Source organism: Periplaneta americana, chromosome 16, assembly GCF_040183065.1.
Source record: "Periplaneta americana isolate PAMFEO1 chromosome 16, P.americana_PAMFEO1_priV1, whole genome shotgun sequence".
In the NCBI taxonomy this organism is placed as follows: Eukaryota; Metazoa; Arthropoda; class Insecta; order Blattodea; family Blattidae; genus Periplaneta; species Periplaneta americana.
Window position 1 is genome coordinate 163,748,129 of NC_091132.1, and position 12,992 is coordinate 163,761,120.

A 12,992-nucleotide genomic window follows, 5' to 3' on the forward strand; every position below is an offset into this window, starting at 1 on the left:
ACATTCTTAAGTCTTGGAGAACTTTCACAAATAAACATCAAAGAAAGGGGTAGTATTATGGAAACTCAGGTTACTGTAAATTACATTAAAACTCGTAAAACTTTGCTTCCTACAATAATTTTATTCATATATTACAGATTCACTTATTTATAAGTTACAAACTACTGTACATTCTAAGGAAAAGGGGGGGGGGAAGCTAAACGAATCATATCAAGATAACAGAAGAATAAGCAAACTCCAAAAAAAAAAAAAAAAAAAGAAAAGAAAATCGTGTTAACATAGAGTGAGAGTATTAAGAAAATAAATATAGACCTTTATTTTTCTCCTCATTCCCAAGTTCCATATTCATTTCAGGTTGTAAGTGATGCAAATTAGTAACTTCTGAATGAGTTTCATGCAAAAATACAGACGAGTCACCAGTAAAATAATCACAAGAAATGAGTGAAGCATTGCAGATTTAGGGTGGAATTCATAGTCGTCACTTATAAAATGAGTGAACCCTTAAGTAATAAGGGAACCCTTAACTCAATTCCGAATTCATAGACAACACTTATTTTCACGTAATGAGTGCTCACTTACAGCTGCCGGACATGACGTCATAACAAAAGCTGACTCTCATTGAACTGATCGAAAGCAGCTCTACATGTGGAGTTGCTATAACAACGAGTTATCAATATTATTGTACTGAATAAGTTATATACAGCAATAGTTTCATGATATGTTAAATTCTAGTTGCATGTTAGTTATAGTTATAATCAGATATCCTACTAATTGGTACACATGTTCTGTAGTAGTGAATTTCTTAAATAAATAAATTAAGCCTATTAGGCCTACTATATAATGCTGTATATTGAATTTTTAACATAGTGTTATATTTACTGTGTAATTTGTCAATTATAGCTACATTTTACATTTTTGGCTATGATATGTATACTTAACTCTTTTTAATTTATTTTTATTTGGTATTTTTCATTTATATCTATAGCCTGTGTGTCTTTTATTTAGGTAGTATCTATTCTTTTTTTTTTTCATTTTTAATTTTTAATTTGTAATTACACTTGTATCTTGCATTTGTATCTGTTTTATCTCTTTTTTCATGTTATATGCAATTCTATTCTCCATGTCTCTAATATACCTCTTTGGGACACATATATTTTCCTCATTTCGTTCAGCAAATTCCACAAAAACCTCAAAATCATTCTCAGTATCCATTTTGAAAATGAGTGGTCACTTAAGGGTACAGATCAGCTCCCTTAAGTAATCACTCATTATGTGAATGAGGGAAAACTATGAATTAGAAATGAGTATAAGCAACCACTTAAGGGTTCACTCATTTATAAGTGACGACTATGAATTCCGCCCTTAGCCCTGCATTGGAAAGAATCCTGCGACCAGATATTTACTCTAACATACAAGCTACATTTATTCAAGAAACCAATGAGCCAATAGTACATTATGCAACGAGTCTATAATGGTAGTAATTAAGACGCGAGTATGTTTATGAAACGAGCGCAAGCGAGTTTAATAATTTTCATACGAGCGTCTTAATTACCATTATAGTCAAGTTTCATACGACTTTTTATGCTCGACCATATTTCTAACTTGAAATTATTCATAAGTATTCATGTTATTCTTATCTGACTGAAGATCGGAAGTGACCTTGTGCATAGCTCGTAAATTGTGAGATGTGCGCAGACGCCAAAGTATTGATTTTTTCCGAGAAACAAATGTCGACATTGACCTTGATATAATCTAGAGAGTAAAATAAACATTAATCTTTCTTAATTTTTGTGGCAATAAGTTATCAGTCTGATCGAGTGCTTTTGCCGAAATTTCTGGTGGTGTAAGTTGCAGCTCGTTATCACTACTGTCCGCCATTTTTACTTTATCTAAATCTAGTTGTCTTTCGATTGCATATCCGAGAATAATCGATACTTGCGCTTTCATATTGCTACAATGGTATTTTCTGATTGGTGGAACACCTGAACTTTAATGAATAAGATACTTTAATGAGGTCCATTAAACGGCTGCTACCAGGTGTATAATTACTACATTTCAGCATGGTAGAGCATAAAATACTTATCAATTTACCTGAAGGGGTTAGGTACAACTTACAGCAGTAAAAATTTGCAAATATTCAACATTTTTTCCTCCATTATTGTATCTTGTACAATAATGAAAATTAGTACTGTCCTTCTGCTATGTGAAAAAAATATTTTTACGATTGGAAAAAATATTTATATAATTTTTTTTTCCAAATTCAAAATGTTGGCAGTTCACCGTGCAGTGGTGAAGCATTTCCCTCATAACTAAAAAACTATCCAACATTTTGTGATGAAATTTTTTGTGTATTTATATATGTCATACCTACAATATGATCCAAATCACATCTCTACCTTTGATAGACTGTCTGATACAAAATAAATTCATTTACAGAAGTGGTCAAATATAAGTATTTTCTTCTAACACAAAATAAAACAAAATATTATTTATTAAGGAATTTAGTTGTAAACATGAGTTTCAGCAATGTAATAAAAGAGAGAACATTACACTAAAGTACTACATTTCCAGCTTTTTGTCCATTGTGCAACTCAAACCAAGAAATGGATTCGGAACACCTCCAAATCTGTGCTTCAGTGGCTGACCATGATAATATCTTTGAATAATATTGGAGTGCAAGAGGTCAAATGACTTTATTGTCAAACGCCTGGCATTAGAAAGCAACAACTACAACATTTCCAGCTTTTCATTAGGCCCTCCCCCTATTCTTTTCTTTCTAATTGTGTTTTCTTAACATTTCTATTTCTAATAATAATTTTGCTTTTTTCAATTCATGGATCTCATCATCCCATTCCATCTGGGCTCTGTGGATCTCCTCAGCACGTTTCATCTCAGCTTCATGTTTCTGTTTTTGGAGTAGCAATAGCTCTGTTTCATATTCAGTCAGTCTCAATGGCTTTGGAGCAGAATCCTATGCAAAGAAAAAATGTAAACATGAACTCACTTCATTCCAAACACAAAACTTCCATAATATTTATTATTCCTTCTTAGCATATTTTTTGAGCTTGGTATACATTAAATATAATGAAAATAAATAGACCTACACTTATATCTAACAAATTACTTTTTACTAATGGAATTTTATCATTACAAACCTCCCTATGACATCCACTGGTGGAACGGTCCCTTATACCCATACTATCCTCTTGTGACCCATTGGACTGCCTGAAATAATATATAAATATATACAGTATTTATATACATGGATGTTATAATACAGTGATGATAAGTAGTAATGTCCTTAAATTTCAATGAGATCTTAACCCACCTGTTGTCAACTACTACAGTAACATTTAATCCACATTCATCCAGGGTTCTTGAGACTGGATTTACTGCACATACATCCCGGGTTCTTGAGACCGGATTTACTGCACATATTGTACTTGAGACGGGCGTTGATGATATGGGAGTACAGATATCCTGAAATAGGCATATACTAATGTTAAATGGATTGAATATGTAAATAACATAATAGCATTTAATATAACATATATGATATAGATATTACATCAGCACTGTACCTTTGAGGTGTGCAACAAGTAAATTAAATACCTAGATAAATGCAATATAGAATTATTAATATAGGCCTATAGTAAGTAGATTAATGTTATATAAAGGATAAACAGTTCATCATTTTGTATAATGTATGAAGATGGAGAAATTTTGTTGATTGTGTTCAACACTTGTTCTCTTGACCCATCAAAACTTAGGGCCCTTAGATAATTAGGTAATGCACTGAAGACTGTAGTTTCTTTCAAAACAGATGAGATTAACAAAGGTGAAAAGGATTTGTGTCTCATATTACAATTATGAATGTTTTTCTGAGTGCAAAAAGTGTTTTCTTTTTTAACATGAATCATCATCAAGGAAAGACTACTCAAAGTAAGGTGAAAGTTTCTAAATTTTGGTAAATCTTTTACAGAATGCCCCTTTATGCACACCTTACTTACTGTACTTACTTACTTACAAATGGCTTTTAAGGAACCTGAAGGTTCATTGCCGCCCTCACATAAGCCTGCCAGCGGTTTCTATCCTGCGCAAGATTAATCCTATCTCTATCATCATACCCCACCTCCCTCAAATCCATTTTAATATTATCCTCCCATCTACGTCTCGGCCTCCCTGAAGGTCTTTTTCCCTCCGGTCTCCCAACTAACACTCTATATGCATTTCTGGATTCGCCCATACGTGCTTCATGCCCTGCCTATCTCAAACGTCTGGATTTAATGTTCCTAATTATGTCAGGTGAACAATACAATGCGTGCAGTTCTGTGTTGTGTAACTTTCTCCATTCTCCTGTAACTTCATCCCGCTTAGCCCCAAATATTTTCCTAAGCACCTTATTCTCAAACACCCTTAACCTATGTTCCTCTCTCAGAGTGAGAGTCCAAGTTTCACAACCATACAGAACAACCGGTAATATAACTGTTTTATAAATTCTAACTTTCAGATTTTTGGACAGTAGACTGGATGATAAGAGCTTCTCAACCGAATAATAACACGCATTTCCCATATTTATTCTGCGTTTAATTTCCTCCTGAGTGTCATTTATATTTGTTACTGTTGCTCCAAGATATTTGAAATTTTCCACCTCTTTGAAGGATAAATCTCCAATTTTTATAGTTCCATTTCGTACAATATTCTGGTCACGAGACATAATCCTATACTTTGTCTTTTCGGGATTTACTTCCAAACCGATCGCTTTACTTGCTACAAGTAAAATTTCCGTGTTTTCCCTAATCGTTTGTGTATTTTCTCCTAACATATTCACGTCATTCGCATAGACAAGAAGCTGATGTAACCCGTTCAATTCCAAACCCTGCCTGTTATCCTGAACTTTCCTAATGGCATATTCTAGAGCGAAGTTAAAAAGTAAAGGTGATAGTGCATCTCCCTGCTTTAGCCCGCAGTGAATTGGAAAAGCATCAGATAGAAACTGACCTATACGGACTCTGCTGTATGTTTCACTGAGACACATTTTAATTAATCGAACTAGTTTCTTGGGAATACCAAATTCAATAAGAATATCATATAATACTTCCCTCTTAACCGAGTCATATGCCTTTTTGAAATCTATGAATAGGTGATGTAATGTAGCCTTATACTCCCATTTTTTCTCCATTATCTGTCGAATACAAAAAATCTGATCAATAGTCGATCTATTACACCGAAAACCGCACTGATGATCCCCAATAATTTTATCTACGTACCTGCCTATCATTATCCTTAAGGCTTTCTTTTGTAAAACAGTGCTCTCAATTCATGAGGAAACTTCGCATCATCCTGCTCTCCTAGCCCTTGTGGACTTATTTTATTCTGTAGTTAATGTCTTGATTTGACGGTAGTAACGGAACATGCTCCCTGTCGATGCAAGCACAACACGCAGGAAAGTGTACACCGGGGTTCTGCTGTAATATAGTTTCCTCGTAAAATGAGACAATCAATGTTTATATCACCACAACCACAAATTGCAAAATCTTCTAAGTAATAAAACTAAGTTAAATATATATTTCATATCACCAACTGATGCTCTACAAACATATCTATACTAATAATAAATCTGTAGCCGAAATTTTTCTGGTAATTTTCGATTTTCCAAAAATAATTGGTCCTAACATATATAATTAACCACCCTGCAACCGAAAATCGCTTTTTTTGAAATTTTTGTTTCTATGTCTGTCTGTCTGTCTGTCTGTATGTTTGTTACCTTTTCACGTGATAATGGATGAACGGATTTCGATGAAAATTGAAATATAAATTAAGTTCGTTGTAACTTAGATTTAGGCTATATGACATTCAAAATACATTATTTAAAAGGGGGGGTTATAAGGGGGCCTGAATTAAATAAATCGAAATATCTCACTTATTATTGATTTTTGTGAAAAATGTTACATAACAAAAGTTTCTTTAAAAATAATTTGCGATAAGTTTCATTCCTTGAAAAATTTTGATAGGACTGATATTTAATGAGATAAATGAGTTTTAAAATTAAAATAACTGCCATCTAAGGCCGTGTAATGAATTAAAAAACAAATGACTTCGTCTATAAGGGTCCTTGGACAGCAACAATCGAAAGCTATGAAAGATAGCCTACAGAGAATGTTTCTGTGTTTGTATGAAGTAATATCGGAAGCTAAATTAACCGATTTGTATAATTAATTATTATTTCACCATTGGAAAGTGTAGTTTCTCTAGATGGACATAATGCTATAATGTTATTACAGTAACTTCTGATATAATATATAATATAATATAATATAATATAATTTAATATAAAATGTAATGTAATGTAATATTATATAATATAATTTAAGTTATTTGAAGGGTTCAGAACCATAGTGAGCCAAGCGCCATTTACTGAATACGTAGAAAACAAGGGTTAAAATGAAGTTATTACCATAATTCAATGAAAACCTATAACAAGTAAAATAAAATATACACATTAAATCTAAATGATGTCAATGTTCATTAAACTATGGTTGCATGTAATAAAAATTAAGAAACATGTTAAAGGAATTGTCATTGCACCAAATGAGTGTCTCTGGAACAAAATGATCGCATTTTAATTATTTGGATGCAATTTAAATCAAGTAATATATTAAACGATTTATCCTTCTATCAAACACGGATGTTCCCTGGATCAAACGTCCTATTTTAATTATATAATTACTTTATATTTATTTCTAACGGGTACTGCTAGTAAGAGAATAAAATCTGATGACTGACCACCAATTTGAAGCCCACAAATGTCTTATACTTATGTACAGTGAAAGCTAACCTCAATTGCTGTTACTCCTTGTGATGGAGATCGCAGGGATATATCACAGACCTGAAAGTTAAAATAAATAATTAGTGCTGTGTAAATGTCCCAGTTTTCATAATTCTAGTAATTTACAAGAGATATTATATCCCGGCTGATAACTGCGTGGGTTTAGTTCAGATGTTGAGCCAGTTTTCCCTGTTACGTACGCTAATTACTATTAACTTTGATTTGAGGTACCTATATGGTAGTTTTAATTTACTTTCACGATATTGTGAATTACAGTGAATTATATTCTCTTTGTGTAGACCTACTAAGTACTACCATTATCAATCCTATTTATATATACGTTTTGTGATTTACGTTAATTTTGTAGCCTACCACGTTTCCAATATATCCATGAGCGATATAATCATTCGGAAAACACATTTAAATAACATTTACCAGCAAATAATATTACACACATTTCAACATGCAATAAGAACAAAAAAAAAATGGCGAACCTTATATGATGCTCGTGCATCCGAGTCAAATTCTGCGTCATCTTTAGTAAATTCATGCAGTAGAAATGCGACAATATCCCTGTCTAAGTCATTGAGAGTTACATCATCAGTTTCTGGATCAGGACATCCTCCGCCAGTTGTTCTTCTGTAGTTCTTTTGCTAACAAATAAATACAAAAAATACTGAATCAGAACAATTCTTTTCGTTATAGTCAGACCTAACCTACAATTGAATCGGTCGGAGCTAAAAGGAACTAAGTCAAAATATGCATTTTTGGGTTATGCAACAATTTGAACAACGGATGTCATGCGCATCGAACGGTGGAAGAAGGAACTAAGACTTTTAAATATTCTTTTGTCTTCTATAACATAAAAATATAATCTTTGTGTTATTAGTGGAATGTTTTTTGCTTCTCCTGAAAGGTTGTGAAAAGTGACTTAGTTCCTTTTAGCTCCGACTGATTCAATTATTGTTACAACGTTTGTAGGCCTACTTACTTTTTGGACATTGCATTTAGCATTTGTTTTCAATCTCTTCCACTGCTCCTTCAAATGAAGAATGCTGGTGTCCCCATCACCGAAACTGGTACAGAAATCGTTATAGATTTCTTTCCACGCTTGTTCTTTCTTCGCGTTCGTATTAGTAGACGCACATTTATTTTCTACAATTGCAATTCGTTTTTGGATTAACATAAATAATAAACTTTTTTCTTCTGACGTCCAATTACCCCCACGCTTCCTTTTACTTCAATTTCCATTTTGCTTTTCTTACCACAACACAATTTGTATTTTCCTCCAGAATTCGTAGGTTAATGGCGACAGCAGTAAACACACGACAATCGAGTAAGATCACGGCCAGTCTGCGCATGCGCAAAAGCTTTTCAGCATCGTGCAGCATTATCCAAAAGTAATACGTAGACCAATGTAGCCGTTGAATAATCAGCGTCTGTCAATCTTGTACAAATAACCAGTCGATAGCTGGGGCTAGTGTAGGCCCGTAACACACTTGAAGAGTTTTCGCTACGAGAAATGTGTTACGAGAAAGAGGCGAAGAGCCTTCCTCCACACACTTGGCGAGTTCTCGCTATCACAGATCACACCTCACTATGATCATCTATGCACTGCCTTCATGCAGAAAGCATTTTTCTGATTATAGTAATGACTCGTTGGAGGAAATATTATAGGTTATGTATTTACGGATATTGTCGTACTTAAATATATAATCTATAAGTATACTGTCGTACTTTACAAATTACGTACGAACGCTATGTTGAATCTGAGTATTCAGATGACAAGGAAATGGAGTTCCATGGACATATTTTGTTAATGAAAAGAAAAAGTGGGCCTTAAATTAAAGCCAGAAATATCTGAAAATAACATTGTATCTTACGAAAATAAGGGAGAATTTTGAACACTGGTTTCGATTTGAATGATCATACGTTTAGGCGTTATTTCAGGTTGAATAGATCACAGTTTTTTTGCCATTCATGATATGATAGAGGATTCTTTGCTGTGTTCTGATTAAAATTATATAAACTGTTAGGACATAGAGATACATTATTTGAAATGTTTAATTAATACTATTAAATCTCATTAAAATAAAATATAGCCCTATTCATTTTCAGATAATCTGATATTTATCTCCAGACTTCTTCTTTAAGTTTCGTGTTTTTATAGTTTTCATCCCGTGCATCATATAAATAGGCCTACGGGTAACATCGTACAAGTTGGATAAGTTTCTGACTGCAATTATCAGCCATCTTTCCTCATTTTCAAATAAAAACAATACAATTCATCGCCACCTGTGATATATTTTTCTACATCGCCACCTGTGATATCTTTTTCTACATTCAATCGTCATAAAGAGTATAAATGTCAAACATCTTTGATAAATGTGTCAAGAAAATTCGCTGAGCTACCAATTCCAGCGAGAAACTCGCGCGAGGTTTTTGCCTCGAACGAGAATCTCTTCCAGTATGTGGACGTCCATTTGAATCTATGTTATCAATTTTTAATTTTCTCGCAACATATTTCTCGCTAGCGAAAACTCTTCAAGTGTGTTACGGGCCTTAGCACGTTCGTAGCGCGGGCTAGCGAAATTTCTATGAATAGGGCCCAAAATTTCTGGAGGCAGACAAACTCCCGAAGACTGTTTGTTGTTTTCAAGGTATTACGAGAGACTGAAGTGAGGTTAAGTTATTCAACAGAAGGAAACTACCATTATCATCTATGCAACACTACTCATATAAATATTGTTTATAAGTATGTTCTGCGTACTTTTGGTACTGATTCTGTATTTTCATCTTCATTGTAAATTATTGCAACGTAAGCTCTTCCTCAGCAAGAACTACTGGAATATCGCACTGCTAATAACTTTTTCACCTGAATAGAGTAATTTAACTGAAAGCGAATATTATGTAGAACTAATTAATTTTATATACAGAGCTATACAAAAAAAAGATTAAATTTACATTAATTATTTGTAGGTCTACTGCTGCGAGTCCGTATAGGTCAGTTTCTATCTGATGCTTTTCCAATTCACTGCGGGCTAAAGCAGGGAGATGCACTTTCACCTTTACTTTTTAACTTCGCTTTAGAATATGCCATTAGGAAAGTTCAGGATAACAGGCGGGTTTGGAATTGAACGGCCTACATCAGCTTCTTGTGTATGCAGATGACGTGAATATGTTAGGAGAAAATACACAAACGATTAGGGAAAACACGGAAATTTTACTTGAAGCAAGTAAAGCGATCGGTTTGGAAGTAAATCCCGAAAAAACAAAGTATATGATTATTTCTCTTGACCAGAATATTGTACGAAATGGAAATATAAAAATTGGAGATTTATCCTCCGAAGAGGTGGAAAAATTCAAATATCTTGGAGCAACAGTAACAAATATAAATGACACTCGGGAGGAAATTAAACGGAGAATAAATATCGGAAATGCGTGTTATTATTCAGTTGAGAAGCTCTAATCATCCAGTCTGCTGTCCAAAAATCTGAAAGTTAGAATTTATAAAACAGTTATATTACCGGTTGTTCTGTATGGTTGTGAAACTTGGACTCTCACTCTGAGAGAGGAACATAGGTTAAGGGTGTTTGAGAATAAGGTGCTTAGGAAAATATTTGGGGCTAAGCGGGATGAAGTTACAGGAGAATGGAGAAAGTTACACAACAAAGAACTGCATGCATTGTATTCTTCACCTAACATAATTAGGAACTTAAAATCCAGACGTTTGAGATGGGCAGGGCATGTAGCACGTATGGGCGAATCCAGAAATGCATATAGAGTGTTAGTTGGGAGACCGGAGGGAAAGAAACCTTTAGGGAGGCCGAGACGTAGATGGGAGGATAATATTAAAATGGATTTGAGGGAGGTGGGGTGTGATGATAGAGACTGGATTAATCTTGCACAGGATAGGGACCGATGACGGGCTTATGTGAGGGCGGCAATGAACCTTCGGGTTCCTCAAAAGCCTTTTGTAAGTAAGGTCTACTGCTGCAGTCATGGATATTTGGCAGTGAAATACAATGTAAACTACCAGTACAATTTGTTTTAAATGATCGTTAAAGAATACTTGCCATTACATTCAGCATTGCAATTATATTGACTCGACATTGGTTCAATTTCTTGCTGAATTATTGTCAGCACTTTGAACTCGTATTACCCAGTGGTTTAGTTGGGACAGAATGATAAAAAGGTATCAGTATGCATGTCGGAAACATGAGGATTCCAAACTTGACGCCCAGTACCAGTCCATTTAGGAAATTATTACTAAGTTAATAAGGTGAATTCCTGTAAATATTTTTTCCAACTAAATCACTGGTATTACTTGTACAAATTACAAAAGTTCCTCCTCCAGTTTTTAAATGTTCGAATTTCTCAAAATTCCTTTAGCTTTTTTTCTTTTTTTTTGCATATCTTTTCATATTACCACAGTCTACTATATACGTCGCGAAGTTTGAGGTGATTTTTTGCAAATCTCGTGATAAAGCACTCCAAGCGGTTAGCAACTAGAAACAATAGACTGTCCACAGTCGACTTTGGACTGAATCGTATTTCCATCGAGTGCTAGCTCGTTGCGTATTTCACATTGACGCTTGTGAAATGTTCGTTATTGGTTGTAATGAAAATGTTAATGGCTAAAATACAATAATTGGAATAATAACATTTTACTAGAGACGTAGAAAAATTAAGTTAGTTTTAATGAAATTTATTGATCGCGTTTTATTTTCAATTCTGGTGGGATTATTATTGCTTAGGCCTACTTTTTTTTTCAAAGGATATGTTTTTAATTATAGCTGTTAATTTTGTTGTTATTTTTATTTGTTACTTTACTAGAGACGTAGAAAAAGTCTGTTACAATAAAATTTATTAATCACGTTTTATTTCCAATTCTAGTGTGATTATTATTGCTTAACCTCAACTACGTAAGCCTACACTACAAGTACCGGTACACGTAAGTTAATCCATTAATTCATATTTCCATTATTATTGTTGTAAAGGGAAATGCAAATTAATATTTATTGGTTTCATAGTTAATTATCGCTATAATCTTGAATGAGTGAAGCGATTATAGTAAATTTCAGTTCGTTTTGCACAAACAAAAATAATATTAGCCTATTTCTTGCAGGTATCTTCGAGTTTATGGTGGAATTTAAGATACTTCATTAAAATAATAAATTCACTTTATGCATTTAATATTTCAATAATGGAAGGAAGGTGTTAATTTTTCCAGAAGAACACGACAACGAAAGTGTAACATATTTTGTCGGCTGCTAGGAGAGATATCTGCGATGATGACGCGATAGTAGCGATCCTAGTGGTGGGCAAGTATCCATGCTTGCATTTTTACTACATATTAAGCTTCGCGACTGTATATAGTAGACTGTGATATTACCATAAAATTAACTGCTTGACAGTTCACTTTGTTACGTTTATTTGACTATTAAAAGCATCCGCTACGTGTTTCCATGCTATCCAATTCTTCTTAAATTCTGGCGGTTCTTTTATTTCCAATTATATCACTTTACTTGTGAATTAAGACAATCGCCGTTTCTTCCTGCAACCCAATATAATTACTGCAAGAAGCACGTTTCATCTTCTGTTCTCCAAGATTTGTATTACTTCTTTCGTTACACAGCTAATCTGTACAGAGCTAACGCAAGATTTTCCCAGCATACATTTTGAACATGATAAAAACAAAATAGTAACACCAACCGAAGCACAAGGCAGCGTTTTGAAAGTAGAAATAATGTCAAGTAGACGGGAATCAAGTCGTACACTTAGGAATAAAAAGAGAGGTTACTTGAAGGAAAAACTGAATGAGGTAGAAACAAATAGTAAGAATAAAAACATTCGAGATTTATATAAGGGTATAAAGGAATTTAAGAACGGATATCAGCCAAGGGTAAACGTGATCAAGGATGAGAATGGTGACTTGCTTGCAGACTCTCCATCAATCCTAAACAGATGGAAAAACTATTTTGGGCAACTACTAAATGTACATAGGCCAAATAGAAATGATCGGGACGAAATTGAAATACAAACTGCTGAGCCATTTATACCCGAACCCACGCTTTCAGAAGTCGAAATTGCGATAGAAAATCTGAAAAAGTACAAGTCTCCATGTATCGATCAAATTCCAGCAGAATTAATACAAGAGGGT

The 12,992-nt window shown here is 33.9% G+C and overlaps 1 protein-coding gene across 6 annotated transcripts in view; it reads right to left on the reverse strand.

Annotated features, from left to right (window-relative positions):
- LOC138691725 (zinc finger protein 391-like) overlaps positions 1–12,992 on the reverse strand; it is a 49,668-nt gene that overhangs the window by 14,428 nt on the left and 22,248 nt on the right. The window contains exons 1-6 of one of the 6 annotated variants that reach the window (XM_069814033.1): positions 7,821–8,710; positions 7,324–7,482; positions 6,839–6,889; positions 3,329–3,480; positions 3,156–3,225; positions 118–2,971 (exon numbers count right to left, since the gene is read on the reverse strand). The exons of 2 other annotated variants lie outside the window; for them this stretch is intronic. In XM_069814033.1, the coding sequence (XP_069670134.1) occupies positions 2,777–2,971; positions 3,156–3,225; positions 3,329–3,480; positions 6,839–6,889; positions 7,324–7,482; positions 7,821–8,015 (822 nt within the window). In that variant the 5' untranslated portion in view covers positions 8,016–8,710 and the 3' untranslated portion in view covers positions 118–2,776. Of the gene's footprint in view, positions 1–117; positions 2,972–3,155; positions 3,226–3,328; positions 3,481–6,838; positions 6,890–7,323; positions 7,483–7,820; positions 8,711–12,992 lie in introns of those variants that run through there. 3 more of the 6 variants (XM_069814031.1, XM_069814035.1, XM_069814034.1) reach the window with 3 other exon arrangements.